At 56.4% G+C, this 21,626-nt stretch overlaps 3 protein-coding genes across 3 annotated transcripts; 2 read left to right on the top strand and 1 right to left on the bottom strand.

The window, feature by feature from the left end:
- The first annotated feature begins 1,138 nt into the window (after positions 1 to 1,138).
- Positions 1,139 to 14,068, top strand: B0T15DRAFT_503638 (uncharacterized protein). The gene is made up of 8 exons (XM_062867477.1): positions 1,139 to 1,463; positions 1,529 to 8,726; positions 8,784 to 9,344; positions 9,397 to 9,456; positions 9,514 to 9,675; positions 9,766 to 13,476; positions 13,556 to 13,900; positions 13,961 to 14,068. Exons 1-8 carry the CDS (start codon positions 1,416 to 1,418, stop codon positions 14,053 to 14,055), a joined length of 12,180 nt encoding a protein of 4,059 aa, XP_062720144.1. The 5' UTR covers positions 1,139 to 1,415; the 3' UTR covers positions 14,056 to 14,068.
- A 1,057-nt stretch (positions 14,069 to 15,125) lies between these two features.
- On the top strand, positions 15,126 to 16,095 carry B0T15DRAFT_398760 (ribosomal protein S8e/ribosomal biogenesis NSA2; the record flags this gene model as incomplete). The annotated part of the gene is made up of 3 exons (XM_062864967.1): positions 15,126 to 15,185; positions 15,483 to 15,675; positions 15,734 to 16,095. The coding sequence occupies 3 exons, from the start codon at positions 15,126 to 15,128 to the stop codon at positions 16,093 to 16,095; spliced, it is 615 nt and encodes a 204-aa protein (XP_062720143.1).
- Positions 16,096 to 16,898: 803 nt separating this feature from the next.
- On the bottom strand, positions 16,899 to 20,516 carry B0T15DRAFT_238635 (rab-GTPase-TBC domain-containing protein). Its single transcript, XM_062863041.1, has 5 exons — positions 20,043 to 20,516; positions 19,658 to 19,937; positions 18,403 to 19,595; positions 17,396 to 18,337; positions 16,899 to 17,329 (listed from the first exon to the last, which is right to left on the bottom strand). The coding sequence occupies exons 1-5, from the start codon at positions 20,196 to 20,198 to the stop codon at positions 17,261 to 17,263; spliced, it is 2,640 nt and encodes an 879-aa protein (XP_062720142.1). The 5' UTR covers positions 20,199 to 20,516; the 3' UTR covers positions 16,899 to 17,260.
- Positions 20,517 to 21,626: the final 1,110 nt, after the last annotated feature.

Raw genomic sequence — 21,626 nt, 5'->3', positions numbered from 1 at the left:
CTCGCTTTTATCGTGCCAAGTCCGAAGCTTGCATCTAAGACACACCCGCCCATGCGTGTCATCATGCATGCCCCTTACCACGTCCATAGCCATAGGAAACAGGGACCGAAATTGGAACGAGCAAAGGGAGCCAGTTTCCGGATGCCAGCGTCTCACGAGTTTGCTATTAGTCTGCTGGCGGGCTTCCATGTGAGGAAGCGCCAGTTACTTTGCTAGCCGGCTACAAGCATCCCCTTTGCAGCACTCTGATTTCTACTAGGTAAGGTATTTGGCAGGCCAACGATCTTCGTGTGTCCATGTCGTAAAGGTAGAGGCAGGTGTCGCGCTTTGAATGAAGACACAGCAGGCCGGTTTGCTGTGCCTCACTACACCTCAGCGCTGCAGGCTAATAAGGCACCCCGAGATATCTTGTTGGCTGCGATGGATCTCGACGAAGTCGGAAACAAATTGATGGATGTCCGATGGCAGTTGTTGGCCCCAGATGGATCTGAGCTTCGGCAGCCTTCGGCGGAGCCCCGCCATGACCGAAGTGGGGCTGTGACGGGTAAGCGTGTAACAAACGGTAATCAAGTACAGTACGGTACGTAAGATCATATGTTGCTTTGTACATACAGAACATGCCATGCTGCAGAGTGTTGTTGCTTAGTGGCTTTTTTTTTTTTTTTTTTTTTTTTCCTACAAGATAAGGTATTCCACTCCGATGATTCCGCATAGCGAACTTGAAAGCCAAAGAGCCACTGTTGGGGGAAAGTGGGATTTGCAACGACAACAAAGTGGTTAACCTACCTAAGTAAGACTGTAAGAGCACCTGCCCCACCTTACCTTACAACCTTCAAGTTCGCTGCATACGGCGGTATTTGCCGTGGCCGAACTTTTTTGGGGCTGTTCGTACCTGACCACCTAGAAGCTGCCGTCATTGCTTCTTGCTAACCCTCCTCCGCCGAAAAAGGCGTTGCCATATTTTCTCAACACTCCAACTTGATCACAACTATCACTCGGCGTAATTCTGAATGCAACATCAACCACGATCAAGCAGATTACGAATCTCCGAGAATTTTCTCGTGAACTAGCAGCCCCGTTCGATTCTAAGACCTCTTGAGGCGACCTGCACTCGCCTTCAAGCTGTTTTCGGGCTCTCGGTGCTTCTCATCGGCTGACGAATTTCTTACGCCAACGCCGACGCAGAGTAATCGTACGCCATCTCCGACCACAACGGAAAAGTAGCGACACCGCATCGTGCCATTAACTTTCGGCGATCGTCGGCCTCTGCCTCTTCAGCGACGTCAACTATCCCCGCACTTGCGCAACCGCGGCTGTCACGCGAGGCTACCGCCCGTGATCAGGACGTGTACCTCTATAGGAGAGGGGGGAGTGTTTTCTTTCCTTAGCCCTGGCGGCCTAGCCGCTTCGTCAAGATGGGCAAAATCACGAAAATCATGCAGGCCCGGCACCGGGAGAATATGGTAATCCGCCGAGCTTAAGTCCTGATTCCCTCCTGCCCCACTACTTGTACTGACGTTCCCTTTAGTCTCCCTGGGTGAAGGAATACGTCCTCGAGGCATCCTCCTTACCGCTGCCGCTCATTCCCAAGAAGCTCGAAGAGTTTCCCACAAGATGGCCGTTCCCGCGTGGCGACCTCTATCACTGGATACCGCTCTTGAACCGGTTCGACAGCATCCTCGAGGCATTCTGTGCTACCTACAAGCTTCAAGAAGACTTTCAGATGCGTGACTTCGGGTGCGATCTCCTCATGAACAAGGGAGCGGATGTCGAGTACCATGACCGGAACGCTTGGACTAAGGAGCGTCTGGCTGAGTTCGGCTACAGAGAGGATGGTGACTGCCAACTCATCATATCCATCCTCAACTTCACTCGGGTGCTCTTGCAACATTGTGGAAACCGGAGCATCTATGCGAGCAGCCCGCACTTGAACGATTTGCTCAATAGCACCGATCTCAATGTTGTCTACGCTACTCTGGAGGTCGGTCTGGAGCTTGCACAGCGCTACCAGGCTTCGATTAAGCGTGTGGGCAACCCCAATCGCCAAGTGAGCAGCGCTCTGCTCGCGAATCATTACAATATCGATCTCGAGCGGGTGCATGTTCTCGCCCAGCCCTTTGTGAAGACCCCGGTCTCACCGGGTCCTCGCTTCTCTGACCTGCCGCCTGCCACCCCAGGCCCGACAAACAAGGGCAAAGAAAAGGCGCCGGCCCTGATCCAGAGAAATGTGACGTCCTTGTTCGCCAACGATCTCACCGCGCTCGTCGCTCAGGGCTCGACCGACGATGGACGCTGGAATGGCTGGGGGGATGTGAAGGTTCTCTATTATCCCAAGACTGACACCTCGGGATTCTCCGTGCCAGAGTCTGTGGTTGGGGAACGTGGCTCGTCCTCTGTCCCAACGACACCTATGCCTTTACGACGCAGCGCCACCGGCACTTCCCACACTCCTCGTTCGAACCGGCTTTCAAGTCAGGACGACAGCCCGTCCCACCCCTCCCATGGGCTAGGTAACGAGGACCATGTTGTTTCCGGCCCCAGATCGGTTGAGATTCGTCAGAGCACGGTCCAGTCGACATCCATTTATGAACTTCTGAAGCTCTGCCCGTCCGATATGCCGAAGACTTCCCGCTACGAATTCCTCAATCGGTTGAGAATATGTAAAGCTCTTCTGGGTTCACCTGAGGACCGACAAGTGGCGCTTACCGTTCGCCTCCTGGCCATAACCAACCTCGCCTACATCCACCCGGAGTCCACCTTCGTGGAGAAGGTGCTGAAGCAGGATAATGATGAGCCACGGAGGTACCAGCTCGTATACCAACTTTCCGAGTTGATCCACCCGTCGACCAATGGAGTCTCTGAGACTCCTTTGAAGCTGCAGGCTGTTGCCTTCGCAACTTTGGAGGCGATTACCGTCTTGCCAAGCAAGTACCCTGAGGTGGTTGCGGCTCTCAACGCCAACGTCAACCACGGCGTGCTGCTCTACGTCATCCGGAAGGCCGTGGCGAGCATCAGAGAAGACCCGGTCGAGGAGGATGAGGGGAAGGAAACCGATCTTGATCGTTGGCGAACCACTCTTTTCGCTCTGACCCTTCAGATGGCCATGTCGGCCAGGATTGGTCAGGAAATGTCGTCTGCCGGGCTCCTGGAGATCTTGGTCGAGATACTCAACATTCGCTCCAAGACTGCGACGCGCAATTACAGCATAATACTTGCTTTCCTTGATACCATCGTGTATGGGTTTCAGGGAGCCTCGACGGTCTTTAGCAGCGCTGGCGGACTCGATGCTATTTCCAATCTCATCATCGATACCGTTACCCGCTCAAAGGAGCTAGCGGCGGCTGGGGAGGGAACGAAGCCTGAGTTTCAGTCACAGGTTGTGGACTATGAGATACCATTTTACCAGCAACAGACGCTCAAATGGCTTCTCAAGTTCATCCATCACATCATGACCAGTGCATTTTCCTATGGAGCCACTACTGAACGGCTTCTGAGGAATTTGGTCGACAACACCGCGTTATTGTCGAGTCTTCGCGTCATTGCTGAAGACATGCGTGTGTTCGGGACTGTGGTCTGGACGAACGCTGCGACGCTGCTGAGCGACTTCATCAACAACGATCCGACCAGCTTCGCGGCCATCTCCGAATCGGGCATGGTCCAGAGCTTCCTCGCGACCCTGACAGGTAGAACCGTCACTTTGCCAAAACCAGCAGGAACGCCCACACCGGAGCCTGAAAATGATGACCTTGGCTCACCAGCGGATAGTGATGATGATGACTCGGTCTCTTTCGAGAGCGATGACCAGCCGCATCCGCCCACACCGGAGATGCTCGAGGCACCTAGAGAACATCTTGCGCGTGGTGTCCTAACCTCCTACGAGGCGATTGACATCATTCCGTCCATCTTGAACTCCATCTCCCTGAACAACCTTGGCATGAAGATGGTTGTGTCGTCGCGCGCCCTTGACAGCTACCTGGAGATCTTCGAGAGCCCGGAACACGTTCAGATCCTCTCGGAAGCTCAGTTGGCCAGCCGAGTCGGTGGTAGTTTCGATGAGCTCGCTCGTCACCACCCGGCGCTGCGGCCGGCAATTTCCAATGCCGTACTTGATATGGTGGCGAGGGTCCTGCACATCGCGAGGACCAAGTCTGCCAGCGCAGGCTGGGGTGTGAAGCTCTTGGTTACCGATCCAAGCGGCACGACGATGACGGCAGATGATTCCTTGCTGGCGCGAGCGGGATCTGCAGTTGCTACAGCGAAGGGCAAGGAGAAGGCTGCAACGGAAGACTCGGATGTCGATATGGCGGATGCGAGTGCTGCACCCACGGAGCCCCTTGATGCTAGCGGAAACGCAGTTTCCGCATCGGAGAAGGCCACTCGTGATTCCGAGAAGACTACAGCGGCTGCCCGCGAGATCGTACCTTACATTCTGGCGGTATGTTCATTCCTCGAGGCTATCTTTAGGAACTCTAGCCTCAAATCGGCATTTATTCGCGAAGGTGGTATCGAGCTGCTGTTGCAGCTGTCGGAGGCCTCGAGCCTTCCCGAGGATTTCGAGACCACAGACGCTTCCCACACGCTCTCCAAAGTCTTGTCGCAGCTCATAGACACACACCCAATACTTGGATTCCCGTCCCTCCTAAACCGCATCAATGCTGCTGTGGACGACCTGGAGCCGCTGGTCAGCAAAGAGGGCGCACAGCCGTTCTTTGCCCCGTTCGTTGTCTCCAACCTCTCTCTTGTCGACGACAAGGGGGAGTGGGACCAGCCCTTGGTGCGCAAGGTCGCTGGCGGCACAAAAGTTGTGAGGGCCATGGTCAGATTGCAGTCCCTCCTCCGGACGCTCCATCAGAGTTTCCCCTTTGCGTCCAGGCAGCAGACAGTCACGCTGCCAAGCGTGAACATCTTCGACTATTTTGCTGCTCTGATCAAGCATCTTGGGCCGCTCTTGCGGGATGTTGCAACAGAAGACATGGCCATCGCTGCTCTTGTACCGCAGCATTGGACAGGGAACAAGCCGTCTTTGACAGCTTCTCCGGATGGTGTGGAACTCCCCTCCTCGCTTGCCACTACCCCCAGCGGTGTAAGCGAGCCTAGCGAGATCGCCAATACCTCCTCGCGAGACAATGCCGCAGTCGACTCTTTGAAGCAACCCAAAAAGCCGACTGAGGAAGAACGGTCCTCAGCCCAGTTCCGCAACTATTTCGTCATCCACCGTCTCTTGCACTCGCTAGCACCGAGCTCACTCCCATTCTTCCAGACAATCGGCAAAGCTCTGTTTCCGAGACGAGGACTGGATTTCTATCTCAGGTCTCATCATCTCGACATCGCGGAGGCGTTAGCAGAGACGGTCCTCAAGCAGCTGCAAATGCCAGAGCAGAAGCTGACGGCTAGGGATCTGCACTATTGGATCGTGATGTTCCACGTGCTGCATGGGATGTTGATTGATCAGTCGCGGCACAGCGAGCGCTCTTCCCACCAACTGATCCTACCCGTTTTGGTGGCGTTTAAAGAGCACGGCGGCATAGAGCTGATGAACACGATGCTCCAGAGGTTCGCCCAAGAGACCTGCAGCGAGGCGCCCGAGGGCGACGATGCCCACAAGATGCGGCTGGCCACGGCTGGGATGAAGAAGATCCTTGAGATCTATCACACCATCGTCAACGGCAAGTGCGTTTACGACTCGCTCAGCCAGATCAACCTAGTTCCGCGATCCCCGGATAGGAGTAAGGACTTTGGACATCAGCTTGTAGTGGAACTGAGATTGGCCATCTTGCCAACCATCCGTAAGCTCTGGGAGTCTGACTTCGCTGAGAAGGCTCCGTCACCGGCCCTGAGCAAGGTTATTGATATTATCAAGACAATTGCGACAGCCGATCAGGAGTCAAATGCATGGCGCAAGTCGGACAAGACCTCCCCGCCAGTTGTCTTCCAACATCGCAGGCCGGTTCGATTCGGCTGGGGTGCTTACGGAGATGAAGTCAACAACCTGACCCGGATGGGTTACGAAGAGGACCTCGCCAGCGAAGCTGTCTATCGCGCTAACGGAAAGCATGACGACGCGCTAGAGTACTGCCGGGCTCACTCTAAAGGCTTGGCCGGCAAGCGCAACCCCATCCCCGAGCAGGACGCTTATCAGAGCCCGCCATCGCCGAAACCGCAGGAAGCGTCAGAGCAATCCGCGCCTGAGACGCCCGCTGACCCATTGGAAGGGGGCCCCATGTCCCTGGATTCAATACCCATCGTTAGTAACTTCATTCGGGAGGCGATCGGCGAAGCGGTGTCTGGAGACCTCGGTGATCAATCCTCCGAGGGATCCAACGATACGAGCCAGGATGGCTCCGTTCAAGAGCCTGCTACTCGGGAAGCAAGCGGCGGCCTGTCGATGCCGGTCCAGGGAGAAGTCGCTTCCTCGGACTCGACTACCGAACTTCCGACGTCCCGGTTGGTTACGAAGGAGGACCTCGACAAGGAGCGGGCGGAGCTCCAAGAAAATCTGATTGACCGCTGCCTCGACGTCGTCAGGGCACATCCGGATCTGGTCTTCGAGGTTTCTGACTTGATCCATGCCACAATCCTCAAGTCCGACAGCGAAGACAAACGGAGCGAGGTCGGCCAAATCCTCGCGGATGCGCTCATGTCGTTTGCCACGGATGACGACGATGAGAAGCGAGCAAACGGTCGAGGCATCGCTGCCTATGCGCACTTGCTGTCCCTTCTTCTCCAGAACCGGCCGTTCTTCAAATCCACATTGCCAACTCTGAAGCAGAACATTGGCGATTACCTGGGCTTCCTGAAGGTGCCTCCGGTCAGCTCCAACGAAGAACTGCCGACATGGCTTCCACACATCCTCCTGATCTTTGAGATCCTTCTGTCAGACGATGAACAGTCGGTCGAGATCAAATGGAAAGCGCCCGCCACTGACGACGATCGTGTCGAACAACCGGTCTGGGTCGCCAAGGAGCTCAACGTGTCGAGCGACTACCGCTCCAACTTGCTAGCCGCGATTCTCGATATTCTGCCGAGAATCGGCAGGGAACAACAGCTCCACGCGGTCGCCGTCATGCGTCTCCTGGTAGTTCTCACGCGGGATCATGCGATGGCAAAGACTGTTGGGGAGAAGCGTAACCTACAGCGACTGTTCGTTATGGCGAAGCAGTCGTGCAGCGGAGGCTCGCGTCTAGTCCAGTCACACATCTCGGCCAATATCATGACTGTTCTTCGTCACATCGTTGAGGATGAAGAGACGATCCGCCAGACGATGCGGACGGAAATCCAGCAATTCTTCACATCGTCTCGGGGCAACCGGTCCTGTGACATCCAGGCATACTTGCAGCAGCTTTCTCATGTCGCGCTCCGCGCACCGAAGCTCTTTGTTGATGTCACCACGGAGGCTGTCAAGCTGACTCGTCGGTCGTCTTCTCTCGACCCCAGCGGTCGGGGTCACAGCCTTTCCCTCGAGTACCAACCCGCAGAACAGGTGACTCCGCCAAAACAGGGCTCCGTCGAGCCTGCTGTTCAAGGAACGGAAGACCTCACTATCGAGGATGTCAAGCCATCGACGGAATCTGCGGATAAGGAGATGACGGACGCACCAAAGACTCCCTTTGAAGTCAAGCGGCCTGTCCTCGAGAACCCGGATGGGGTGGTCCACTTCCTGCTCTGCGAGCTGCTGAACTATCGCGAGGTTGACGATAAGGAGCCATCAAGCCATCCAACCAAAGAGCCAAAGGAGGGAGGCGAGTCCTCTAGCACGGTTGGAGAAGCGGCAGCATCTGCGGACCAGCAGTTTCCTGAGCAAAAGGACAAAGATAAGAAGGCGTCCAAGCCGACTTTCAAGGCAGAGGATCATCCCATCTTCGTCTACCGCTGCTTTTTGCTCAACTGCTTGACAGAGCTCCTACAGAGCTTCAATCGCGCCAAGGTTGAATTCATCAACTTCAAGCGGAGTGCGCCGATGCAGATCAACACGCCAATCAAGCCCCGTTCGAGCATCCTAAACTATCTTCTTAACGACCTGCTGTGCTTGGGACCGTCTGGTATCCCTACGGACTCGACGATCATCAAGAAGAAGGCGGCTACCTCGACCCACGCACAGGCAGTGCTCGTGGCTTTAGTCACGCGAACACCGGAGAAAGCCATTGACCGTAGCCGCAATCACTTCGAGTACGATGATGACCCGGACCTCCTCTTTGTCCGACGATTTGTTCTCGACACCGTCCTCCGCGCGTACAAAGAAGCCAGCACCGCGGCTGAACCGATAGACGTCCGTCTTGGAAAGATGATGTGCGCCGCCGAACTCATGAGCCTGATGATCGGTGAGAAGGACAAAGAGGGGCAGCCCAAGGATGCCCGCGCGACCGATCCTGCCGTCGTTCGGTCCCAGATGCAACTCAAGCGCCTCATGTACGAGAAGGGATACCTCCCTGCGTTGACGGCCTCTATTGCCGACATTGACCTCAGCTTTCCCAACGTGAAGCGGACCATCAAGTACATTCTGCGCGTCCTCCGCGCCCTTACGAAGACGGCTTACCAGTTGAGCCAGTCGGACGTCATCGCCGTGACCACGACTGCCGAGCAGCCGGAGGACGACTTTGCCTCAGCCTCGTCACTCTCAGATCTGGATGATGATCGTGAGGAGACCCCTGACCTCTATCGCAATTCTACGCTGGGTATGCTCGAGCCTGGCCGCGAGGAGGACTTCACAGATGAGTCTGACGAAGATGGTACGCCGCTCGATCATGGCATTATCCTTCTTCAGCCACCGATGCTAACTCTTGCAGACGACGATGCAATGTATGACGACGAGGGCTACGAGGACGAACTGGATTACGGAGATGAGATGTCCCAGGATGAAGAGGACAATCCCAGTGACGAGGATGAAGATGAGATGGGTGAAATGGGAGGCCTCCCTGGAGACCCGGGCGTCGTCGAGGTCATTATGGGCGAAGATGATGAAGATGAGATGGAGGACGACGAACATGAATCCAGCGACGAAGACGAGGAGGAGGATGAAGACGACGGAGACGAAATGGACTCGGACGACATGGAGGAGGTTGAAGACCGCATTGAGATCGTGAACGAGGAAGGTAATGCCATGGACGATGACGGAGCCTCTGATTGGGAGAGCGACACAGATGATGAGGACGAAGAGGCTGGTGAGGAACTGGACTTTGAGGCGGAGGCACAAGAGATCCATGACGCACTCATGCATGGACATGGCATAGACCACCTCGGCCGGGTCCCCGATATTCTGCGGAACGCCGCTGACGACGAAGACATCGATGGGGAGGACATCCAGGACCTCGACGATCACTACATTGACGACGGTTTCGATGGTGAAGGTGAGTTCCGCAGCGGCTCTCGCCAACTGTCGGATTCCACTGACCAGACTAGATGATGAAGACGACGAGGAAGGTGAGGAGGATGAGGTGTACTACGACCAGGGCCACCCTCGTGAGTTTCTTGGTGATCAACCCGACTTCCTAGCTTTCCGATCTGACTTCGTGTTAGGTGATGACATGCCGTCTGCCATCATGCCATCGGGGCTCGGCTGGGACATAACGGTTGAGCCCAACCTTCGGCTCCGACATGGAGGTTCTAGGAGCCCGTTCCCTCTCCATGCTCCCTTCATGATGGGAGGACACCGCGACCTCCGCGACCCCCCCGGGACCGGTATGTCTCTCGCTGCCTTTCCCCGGCGTCTTGAGGAGGGCCCAGAAGGCTTTATCGACGCCGTCGAGAATGCTGCTAATTTGCCATTAGACTTCCGGAGCTTCATCCGCCAGAGGCACGGTGGACCGCCTGCCAATCCGATCAACGATGGTGTCAACCCTCTACTGCTCTCTAATAACCGTACGGGACAAGACCAAGCTGCGCGCGGCGCTAGCCAACCTATGATCCGCCTCGGCTTCCCGGGCGCCTTTATGGGGCCGGGTATGGATGCTCCTCTTGCGTTCATTAACGAGTTGATGCAGAGTATTCCATTCCCGACAAGAGGCGGTCCGCACCTCAGTCTCCAGCTGAGATCCGAAGGCCCGGCTGGAGAGGTCCGCCACTTGAGCATTCCGCTGCCATGGAACGAACCCGGCCGCGAGACCCGTTGGGAACCACGACGCGAGGTATATCTGGAGCCTCACCAAGCTGTCGCCTTCATCCCTGAGTCTACTGCCGAGCGATGGGCGCAGGAAGCCAAGTTGATCTATGGTTTCAACCATCATGAGAAATCCGCATTGCTATCAATGGGGATCATCGGGATGCTGACCCCCGCGGCCATCCAACGAGAAAAGGAAGCGAAAGCTCGTGAGGAAGAGGAAAAGCGGAAACGAGAGGAGGAGCGCAAGAAGCGCGAGGAGGAAGAGCGGAAAGAGCGAGAGGCCAAGGAGGCTGAGGAGCGGGCCGCGAGAGAGAAGAAGGAAGCTGAAGAACGTGAGCGCCAAGAGCGGGAACGTGCCGAGGCCGAAGCAGCTCGCGCGGCGGAGCAGGCCACAGCGGCAGCAGAGGCGGCGGCGGCGGCGGCGGCGGAGGAGGAGGAACCCCAGCCCATGGAAGGGGTCGAGTCGCACGCGGAAACCCAGGCGGAAGCGCAGCCCTCGGCCGCCCCCGCGGAACGTGTCGTCACCACGATCCGAGGTGAGACCGTCGACATTACTGAGCTTGGCATTGACCCCGAGTATCTTGCCGCGCTCCCGGAGGAGTTCAGGGAAGAAGTCATAGCTCAGACGGTCAGCGCTAGACGCTCCCAGGCCCGCGAACAGGGAGCTACCGAAGGAGAAAATACCGAGGTTTTCCAGGAGTTCCTCGAGGCGCTTCCGGCGGAATTACGGATGGAGATTGTGCAGCAGGAACGCCAAGAACGCCGTCGTCGGGAGCGCGAGGAGCAGCGCAGACAAGCCGCAGCCGCAGGCCAGGACCTGGGTCCCGCTGATATGGACCCGGCCAGTATCCTGTTGACGTTCCCGCCCGCCCTCCGGGAGCAGATCTTGCTGGAACAGGGCGAGGATCTCATGGATCACCTGTCCCCAGAGCTCGCTGCCGAGACTCGCCGTCTTGTTGATGGCTTTCATGAGCAGCACCGCGTGCATCACCGGACAGCGCCCATGACAATTCACACACGGATTCATGCTCGACCTGAAGCACCAGTTGAGACAAAGCCACAGCGGCGCACGATCGTGCAGATGCTGGATAAGGCCGGTGTCGCCACTCTCCTCCGGCTCATGTTCATCACCCAGCAGAGCAACATCCGCAGCTATCTGTTCGACGTCTTCGGCAATGTTTGCGAGAATCGTCAGAACCGTCTGGAGGTTGTTTCCTCACTGCTCCAGATCCTCCAAGAAGGGACGGCCGACATGGATGCGGTCGAACGCAGCTTTGGCCAGCTATCCGCAAAGGCGAGGCAACAAAAGGACAAGGACCCCAAGACGCCGCAGAGCCTCAAACGGACATCCACGAGCATCGGCGCCAACAGCCAACTGAGCGGCATCTCTGAGGTCTCGCCCTTGCTGGTTGTCCAACAGTGCCTTGACCTCTTGCAGGAGCTTGCTACCAAGAATGCGCATATTCCTTCCCTCTTCCTGACGGAGCACGAGAGCGTCGCCTCCACACTCAAGCGCAGCGCGAGCCGCAAGGGCAAGGGCAAAGACGTCAACACCAAGGCCCACAAGTACGCCATCAACTCGCTCTTGGGTCTCCTGGATCGGAACCTGATCATGGAGAGTTCGTCTGTCATGCAACTTCTGGCGGATCTGCTTAACAAAGTGACGTATCCGCTCCAGGCCCTCGAGCGCCGGCGTAGGGAGGCCGAGGAGGAGGCGAGAAAGAAGGCAGAAGAGGCAAAGAAAACGGCCGCGGGGAAGACAGAGGGAGAGAAGGATGAGGGAACTGCTGAGAACGCTGCTTCGGAGATGGACCAGACATCTAGAGACCAGACTTCTGAGGAACAGGTCGCGGCACCCAACCATGGCAAAGTCGAAGCGGAGAGCTCAACGGCCAAGGAATCGAAGCCGGAGGAGAAGAAGGTTCGGCAACTCACTCCGCCCACCATTCCCGACCACAACCTCAAGCTGGTCATCAACATCTTTGTGGCGCGGGAGTGCAGCTCGAAGACCTTCCAGAACACGATCTCGACGATCAAGAATCTCTCCAACATCCCAGGCGCCAAGAAGGTCTTTGGCGATGAGCTCGTGTCGCAAGCCAAGGCGCTGAGCGAAAACATCGTGTCCGACCTTGACGACCTGCTTCCGCACATCCTCAGGGCAGAATCAGGCACAGAGATTCAGGGAGTCGCACTGGCCAAGTTCTCGCCAGGTGCATCCGAACAGAACAAGCTGCTCCGGGTCCTGACTGCGCTGGACCACTTGTTTGACACCAAGGGCAAGAAGTCAAACGACGGTGCCCAGGACAGCAAGGAGGACCTCCTGGGGTCGCTGTACTGGAACCCAACCTTCGGGGTCATGTGGGAGAAGCTGGGCGCGTGCCTGAGCGCGATTCGGCAGCGGGAGAACACGATCAACGTGGCGACGATCCTCCTGCCGCTGATCGAGTCGCTGATGGTCGTCTGCAAGAACACGACGCTGGACGACGTGTCAGTCTCGCAGGCGAAGGAGATGCTCCTCTCCAGTCCGCCGCCGGACAACCGCATGGCGAGCCTGTTCTTCACTTTCACGGAGGCGCATCGGCGTATCCTGAACGAGCTCGTCCGCCAGAACCCCAAGCTGATGTCTGGAACCTTCTCTCTGCTCGTCAAGAACCCCAAGGTCCTCGAGTTCGACAACAAGCGGAACTACTTCAACCGCAGCGTTCACGCGAAGACGGGCCAGCAGCGGCCGCAATACCCGTCGCTGCACCTCTCGGTTCGTCGAGAACACGTCTTCCACGACTCGTTCAAGTCTCTCTACTTCAAGTCGGGTCCGGAGATGAAGTATGGCAAACTCAACATCCGCTTCCATGGCGAGGAGGGCGTCGATGCCGGTGGCGTCACGCGCGAGTGGTTCCAGGTGCTCGCGCGCCAAATGTTCGACCCCAACTATGCGCTCTTCATCCCCGTTTCGTCAGACCGCACAACCTTCCATCCGAACAAGCTCAGCGGTATCAACGATGAGCACCTGATGTTTTTCAAGTTCATTGGTCGCATCATTGGCAAGGCTCTCTACGAGGGCCGTCTGCTCGACTGCTACTTCAGCCGTGCCGTCTACAAGCGCATCCTCGGCAAGCCCGTGTCGGTCAAGGACATGGAGTCGTTCGATCCAGACTACTACAAGTCACTTGTCTGGATGCTCGAGAACGACATTACCGACATCATTACCGAGACTTTCTCGGTCGAGGACGACGAGTTTGGCGTGACCAAGGTCGTGGACCTCGTCGCGAACGGCCGCAACATCCCGGTCACTGATGAGAACAAGCACGAATACGTGCGGCTGATCGTGGAGCACAAGCTCCTCACATCGGTCAAGGAGCAGATGGAGCACTTCCTGAAGGGTAAGTGGGGAACCCGCTGAAGCGATTGTTGATGGGCTCTGTATAGGTATAGGTAGCTGATTGCGTGTTTTGTGTTTAGGCTTCCATGACATCATCCCCGCGGACCTCATCGCCATCTTCAACGAGCAGGAGCTCGAGCTTCTCATCTCGGGCCTGCCAGACATCGACGTGGACGACTGGAAGAGCAACACAGAGTACCACAATTACACTGCGGCATCCCAGCAGATTCAGTGGTTCTGGCGCGCGGTACGCTCGTTTGACAAGGAGGAGCGCGCCAAGCTTCTCCAGTTCGTGACGGGCACGTCCAAGGTGCCCCTCAACGGGTTCAAGGAACTGGAAGGCATGAATGGTGTCAACCGATTCAATATCCACCGGGACTATGGCAACAAGGACCGGTTGCCCAGTTCCCACACGTGCTTTAATCGTAAGTTCCTCCCATCCTGGCTCTATCCGTCAAGGACCCAAGCCTAACTTGTCTTGTCAGAACTCGATCTTCCTGAGTATGAGAGTTACGATATTCTCCGCAGCCAGCTTCTCAAGGCCATCACGGCCGGCAGTGATTACTTCGGCTTCGCCTAAGTAGGAAGGGGGGGGGGGGGGGGGGGAGCCGGCTTCCATGGATGCGAAGGTAGAATGGAGGGGAGGGTATGGACAGGGAGGGAGTGCATAAATTGCCCATTCCTGTCGGCATCAGCCTTGGCAAATGTATTTGTGTGGTTTATGTTTTTTGATTGCATTTTCGGCGAGGCGCCGGATGGAAGCGGCGACAAAACGGTGATGCTTATTTCGGCATTGTGAAGAAGGGGGAAGGTCATTCATTGTATGCTGTTTTTATTATTGCCAGCTACCTCCGGTGGGTCATGCAGAGGGATTGCGAAGTGCAGGTCGCTTTTCTTCTGCTTGCTGCTTACTCGAGAGGGGGACAGCTTGGGAGGTAGCGAAGTTGTTAGAGAGGCTGCTGAATGCAACATACCAGTAACATGACAGTGAATTCGTGCGACTGTGGCTAACCATCCTCTGGTCTTACATGATGGTTAAAGTGAAATGATGAGGGTGTACTTTCGGACAGCACACAACCGCGGTGGGTAGATTAGGTTACGGTGAGATATTTGAATACTTCATCACCGAACATTATTGGAATTCGGATCCAAACTCGAGGTTCCAGGTTGGTTGCCCCTAATAACTACATATGTACCCGTAGGTATCTCGAGCTGAGCAAGGGCCGGACAGCTGAGGCTGAGATCCTGCCCGCCTGCCTGCATGCGGGGTGGAGTCGGTTGTTGAAACTTAGGAACCCCACCATTCAGCAAATCCGATCCGTGCACGGATCCATAGGGCTCCCACGCCAGCAGCGGTTCAACTGTGCTACCGATTTTTTTCGCGCACACTTCCAAAATCGATCGCTTCCTCGGATCCCGCGTTCTGACAACCGCTCAGTCAACGACCAGCGATGTAAGTGATGTCCCGCTCGATTTGCCCTATTCCTTGACGCTCTCGACAATTCGCTCGTTTCTTTGAGATTTGAGAGTGTCAGTTCCTTTCTGGCTCCTAACAATAATCGTCACACTCACGACTGCAATCCCACCTTCAACGAAAATCATCACGAGCATTCTCACTAACTCGAGGCTCCTTCAACAGAGACAGTCAAGATGGGTATCTCACGGGACTCTCGGCACAAGCGCGCCGCCACCGGTGCCAAGCGAGCGCAAGTTCTCCCCGCTGCTCTCTTCCCTAGATGTAGATAGATTTTTTTGTCGGTGGTTGCTAACGTGGATTGTGCTGCAGTTTCTACCGTACGTTCTGACCTCTTCCTCCTCGATCCCGCTCCCCATACATAAAACGCCCCTCGGCACAAGGGGCGCTCGAAGGTCCGCTTGGAAGGTTTCTGCGGCGGCTTGTTTCGTCTCTCGCTCGTGTTGAGCGGCGACCACGCAAGTTGCCACAGGAACCGACCCCATGCGTTCTGAGCCTGTTATACGCACATGGAAATGAACTATTTCTGACAGCTGCGTGCAGGGAAGAAGAGAGCCTTCGAGTTGGGTCGCCAGCCCGCGAACACGCGTATCGGTGCCAAGCGCATCCACGTTGTCCGCACCCGCGGTGGCAACCACAAGTACCGTGCGCTCCGTCTTGACTCGGGCAACTTTGCCTGGGCCTCGGAGGGCTGCACCCGCAAGACTCGTGTCATTGTGGTCGCATGTACGTTCTTCCATTTCCTGCTCTGGAATTCACAGCTCTTGCTCACTGGTATATGCAGACCATCCTTCGAACAACGAGCTTGTCCGCACCAACACCCTGACCAAGTCCGCCGTTGTCCAGATCGACGCTGCGCCCTTCCGTCAGTGGTACGAGGCTCACTACGGCCAGCCCCTCGGCCGCCGCCGCCAGCAGAAGCAGGGCCAGGTTGTTGAGGAAACTAAGAAGAGCAAGTCGGTTGAGAAGAAGCAGGCCGCCCGCTTTGCCGCCTCCGGCAAGGTCGAGCCCGCTCTGGAGAAGCAGTTCGAGGCCGGTCGTCTGTACGCCGTCATCTCCAGCCGTCCCGGCCAGTCCGGCCGCTGTGATGGCTACATCCTGGAGGGTGAGGAGCTCGCCTTCTACCAGCGCAAGCTCCACAAGTAAGCGTTGAGCGGGGCTGGCAGGGTGTGAGGAAGCATGGGAGGAACAAGTCTGGGCACAAGGGGAGCTCGCATCGGCGTTTCGCCTCGGTGTTGATGGGTTATTTATGGTTGCTTTGCCACTGGGCGGGATCTGCGGGTATCAAAAAAAGAGGCGGCCATTGCAACTTGATTTCCAGTTGCTTCGTCACCGGTAACAGGGCTTGGCAGGGATATAGGGCAATGGCAAACGAATACCACCACCATGAAAGCAGCGGCCCCCGACGAAATTAATCGATCCAGACTTTGAGTATGTTGATGTCCGCATGTGACTGTTGTTTTCCGCTCGGATGTGTACAAAATAAATTAGTGTTAGATTACCCATGGAAGGGTTTCCGTACCCCGTCTCATTGAACGCATGAACCAATCTCTTCGAAGGACGACCATGAAGATAAATCCAGGCCATGTAGTACTCTATACCCCGCGTGATAGTGTGGAAGTGATGGTTGCAAAAAGGAGCACCTGACAGTAGCAGTGATACATGCAGACCTATCCGTCACCTCCGTCCATACGTCTATTGATCATTCCCGCACTCTAGTAGTCCATGCGACCGACCTGATGTTTGCCATATATCCGACTCCCCATCTCCCCACCCGTTCCATACAATACAAGCTATCAAATGTGGAGCCGTAGGCGTGCGGTTTCCTATGCTTTCTAAAACTCTCTGCTGCTTGCCTGGGTTGACCTGCTGGGTTTTCCCTCGGCCCCACTTTCGTTCCCTCTACCTAAGGTAGTTCCCACGCCAAAGACGTACCGGTATATTTACCCCCTTTTCTCTCTTGCACTGCTCCTCCCTGTTTCGGCTAGTACAGCTTTACCGGCACCCAGGTAGCCCTGCCCGATAAGGTCCCTACACTTCCCACCACACGCGGCGAGCCACCGGGGCTCACTCGTCTCGGGGGCTGGGCGCCAGGTTGCTCGTGGTTCTTTAGGAGAGGGATCCGACGAGGAATGGAGGCCCTGGCCTGCGAAAAGAGAAAAAGATGGCCCCGATCTGCTGGCCTGGTGTTACATGCTGGGTGTGTCGCGCTTGCGCAAACGTGAAGGAAGATGCAATAGGGACGTAGTAGGCACGGAGTAGGATAGGGTGATTGCGAGCATTGAGCTAAGCTAGGCTAAGCTAGGCTAAGCTAAGCTTGATTGAACTGCCGCTTCAGGTCGGTCCATTTCCTTGTCAGTGTCTCATGCTGCGAGTTGATCTGTTTCATGTCAGGACCGGTCAGTCCAGGAATAACAGTGAGATGGGAGGTCGGTTCGAGACTCACCTCAGCATACCGCATCTTAGTCTGGACCAGCTCCTCCTCGAGCTCCGACAGCTCCTTCTCCAGCCGTTGGTTCTCCTCGTGCACCTTCTCATTGCGCTTCATTAGGTCGTCGCGCTCCGCCTGCCACGCCGTCTCAAGCTCGGCGGGCTGCTTCTCGATGACAATGCGCAGCTCCTGCACTTGGATTTTGAGGCCCTCGTTCTCGTCCCGCAGCTCGTCGTTTTCCACTTTTGTGTGCACCAGCTCGGTCGCCAGCGAGGCCTGCTCGGCGTCCACCTCCTGCAGGCGCTCCTCGAGCTTGCGCAGCCGGGTGGCGTAGCTGGCGTTGGACGCGCGCAGGGCCTCCAGCTCGGCCTCCCTCTCCTTCTCGGCACGCGTCTTCTCCTCCCACTCGAGCTGGTACGCCTTGAGCATCTCGGGTGTGATCTTCACCTCGCAGGCGTCGCGGACGAGCTGGTCTGCGCGATAGACCTCCTTGTCAATGCTGCTGGAGCTGCTGCCAAAGAAGCCGTTTTCGAGGATGGAGCTGGAGGACGGGGCCGAGTCGATGTAGACATCGAAGAGGCGGTCTTTGAGGAAGGTGGTGAGCTGGGACATGTCGGAGATGGCGAGGAGAGCGGCCGCGTTCTTCTGCATGAGGACGATGCCAAACTTGAGAATGGCGGAGAGACCCTCGGAGAATATCAAGTCGTAGATGCGGAGGACGAGCTGGAGCGGGAAGCGGTAGGCGAAGAGGGTGAGGAACCATTGTGTGGCGTAGAGGTGTGGTGAGATGTGGCGTCGCCGCAGATGACAGTAGAGTGCTGGTTCTAAGTCCTCCAGGAGCCGTTCGAACTGGTACAGGTGCAGGTGGAGGCCTGGCATGTCCTGGATGAAGAGGTCCCGGAGGTGGTACTGGTTCATCAGCCTCACCAGCAAACAGAACGCTTCCTCTTCTGGCATCTGTTCGGTATGTCAGCAACTAGACTTCCAGAGAGACATGTGTCGGATGTATCAAGCCGACTCACATTAAACAGAAGTGGCATAACGAGGAAGTTCATGCCCTGGGCATAGCCAACGCCTTCGTCGAACAACGCGTATGCCTTGCACACACCAAATAGACTCTCTTGAAGCCCCTGGGCAGCGGCGAACTTGGAATAGCTCGTCCTGGCGCCGAGATCTCTCCTGATCGTCTTCTCTAGTTTCTGCAGCATGGCCAGATCCTCCTTTTCCTTCTTCTGTGCCGCTGCCTGAGCCTTTCGCAAGGACTCTGCATCCTTCTCAGTCGGTGATGGTGCGCCGTTGGTAACCGAGTTCTCAGAATTAACAGATGATGCAGAGGATGCCGAGCCTTTGGCGCTGCCGTTGATGGCGGCGCTTATTGTGGTCCCGCTGCTCTGCCTGTCCTTGTCCTTCTTCTCCTTGTCCGTGCCCCTAACCACAAGCTCCCGGTAGACGGCTTCTAATTCCTCGTTCTTGCTTTGCGCCAGGACTTGCCAGATGACGCCGCGGATGGCGTTCGGGATGCCAGTCGCGATCGCCTTGTTCAGCTCTTCTGCACTGGTCCGAGCAACTGCAGCGGGGCCTTCGTAGACGACGGATTGCCAGAGATCCCAGTCCACCGGGGCATCGACAATGGAAGAAGGGCCGGCATTGACGCCTGAGACGGTACCTGGCGCGAGGTTCTTGTCTGGCATTGGCGGCAATGGAGAAAGCGGCGGTTGCACCGCCGCAAGACCAGCATCCGCCCCATCACTGGCCGCAACGGCAGTCTTGTCAGCTTCGCTCGGGGCGCCGACCTCTTCCATCATTCGCAGCTGCTTGAAGCGAGCCTTTAGACTGTTCCGCGAGCCATGTTCTCTCGAGTCCCCTTCCTTTTCCTCCTCCAGCTTGCTCAGCATCATCTCTGGATTGCTAGTCATGGTTGCTACTGAGCTGGCCGTGTTTCTTCGCGTGGACGGTTTGGCCTGCACGGCAGGCGGCTCTTTGGAGGAACTTCTAGAAAGCCAAGAAAAGGGGCTATTGAATTTCCTGCCCGTAGGCGCCGGTGCGGGCGGCGGGGGAGCTGCAGCCGGAGCTGCTTCTTGGGCGCTTGCAGCGGGCGGGCTCTTTGACCGCGAGTCGGTTGCTGGAGGCGACCAGGGCATTGGGGGCAGCGCATTTGTTATGCTGCTGAGGGACATGGTTTTCGATGCCTTCTCTGCCGGCGGCGAGCTCTTCTCTGGAGGCCAAGTCAGTTCTCTGTTTCCGAGCCTCCTCACGTTTCGGGTTGGCAGAACTTGCCTTGCGGAGCAGGAGGAGCTGCTGCAACGGCGTCATCGTCGAGGTTGACAGGCTCAAGAGTCCCTGCGGAGACCTGGGAGAGAGGTCGCGGCGGTTTTGTGTCCGCAGTGTCCGCAGCTTGTTCTTGGGCGTCTGGGCTACCGTTTGCTGCAGCGGCTTGCGAGGCTTCGTCACCGTAGTCCGAATTTGTTCGCTCACCGTTGGACAGGCGTTTGATAGGTTGGTGGCGTTTGGTCAAAGAGCGTAGCGATCCGGTTTCAACGGCGTCCTCGAACGATTCCTGCAGGGTGACGTTCCACGGTCAGCATGGTGTAGGCAGCCGAGAGCGGCGCTGCCGTTGTGGCAGACGCCACCTCCGGGACTCTGCACAGGGGGAATCTCATACCGTGTCCTTATCAGAGCCACTTTTCGAAGCCGGTCTCGATGAGCTTTCCTGGGTCTCTGTATCTTGCGACTGTGTTGTCTGCTGCGGCTCCTCTACCCTGGGGCTCTCCGCTGTCTCCTGCGAGCTCGGCTTGGCCGTCTCTTCGTTGGTGGACATGGCTCCTCGCGTGTGTGCAGGGCAGAACGCCCTCCGCACAAGTCCGTGGTCTCTACTCCGTACTACTCGCGAGGCAAGAAGCAAGGCGGTGTCGACTGGAACGAACAAGGGCGCGGTCGTGTGCCCATGGAATTTCACCGATGGGAGAAGGGATTGGGCTCGACCGGTAGTGGTACTGTACTGTACGTCGCCGTCGGGAGGGTGTCGAGCTTGTTAGGAACTGGCGTCTCTAGGTCGGTATGCACTTTGTAAGAAGGCTCTTGTTATGTGTCGTTTACACCTCCCTTTTTTAGTTGAGGGAGGTTCCGCTCTTCCAGGGGACAGCAGATGGAAATGGAGCCAGCCGGTCAACAATGGGGCCATGACAGGGATGTCCTTACAAGACGTACTGTACAGTACCAGTGCGGTACCATACACACGTCGATATGTAATTACGGGAAGCCGTACATCGGACTTCTGTGGCCATGTCGCATTTCTGACGCCATCTTAGCAATATCCTGTGGCAGGTATGACAAGATTAGGCCGGTGTGTTAGACGGAATTGGATCCAAACTTTTTTTTGGTTCCTGTTGCTTGGAGGCCTTAGGTACACTACGGGTAGGTCTTGATAATACGGTACCTAGTTACGCATGTGGCTTGTATCGTACGTACCGTGGCGTAATGTACAGCTAATGCACAAGACGGCGGCCAACGGCGCCGGCCGCTTTAACACTAATAAGTTAGCTCCAGGTCAGAATAATTTCACGACCTCGAAAGTCGACTGTTCTTCTTGTTTCTCTTTTGTCTTTCTTTTCTGGACGAACAACTCTTTTTCACTGAGATGCGTTGGTTCAGTCATTATCTGCAATTCATAAGCGCCAGTTCTTGCATCTGGTGCGCTGCAAGCCACAACAAGGGAGGATGAATGCCACAGGTGCGGATCTGAAACAAAACGAAGCAGGGGGGCTCCGATGCGGGCCATGACCGGGGCGCTGTTCCTTTTTTCTCAGCTTCTCTGGCAAATCACAGACGGCGAACCATATATGCAAGCAAAGGCTGCCAGTGCCAGCGGGCCGTCTTGTGGGCTTTTCCGCCTTGTCTGGCTGGCCGCCGAACTGGGACGCGCTCAGGGGCCAGTTCATTAGTACTAGTCATCTGATACTACAGTACTCTACTGTGTACAATACAAGTAGTAGACTACAGACTGGCATTCCTCTACACCGGACCGTCGACCATACTGTATCTGCAGTCGCATTGGCTGGCGGGCCAGATGAATGGTCGACTTTTCGGTCTGGCCGTTTCCCAGACTTTTGCAAAACCGTTGATACGTGCAAGCCCTTACCAAGGATGAACGTCGGCTGAGAAGCCTGAGGTTGGAGAGATTGAAGACCCAGCGGCTGAGATGAGGTGAGATTGCCAATGATCTACGATCTGCCACTCTCCCGGCTCC

Source organism: Chaetomium strumarium, assembly GCF_033439665.1.
Source record: "Chaetomium strumarium strain CBS 333.67 chromosome Unknown B0T15scaffold_5, whole genome shotgun sequence".
Taxonomy (NCBI): domain Eukaryota; kingdom Fungi; phylum Ascomycota; class Sordariomycetes; order Sordariales; family Chaetomiaceae; genus Chaetomium; species Chaetomium strumarium.
This window is presented reverse-complemented; position numbering and strand designations above follow the sequence as displayed.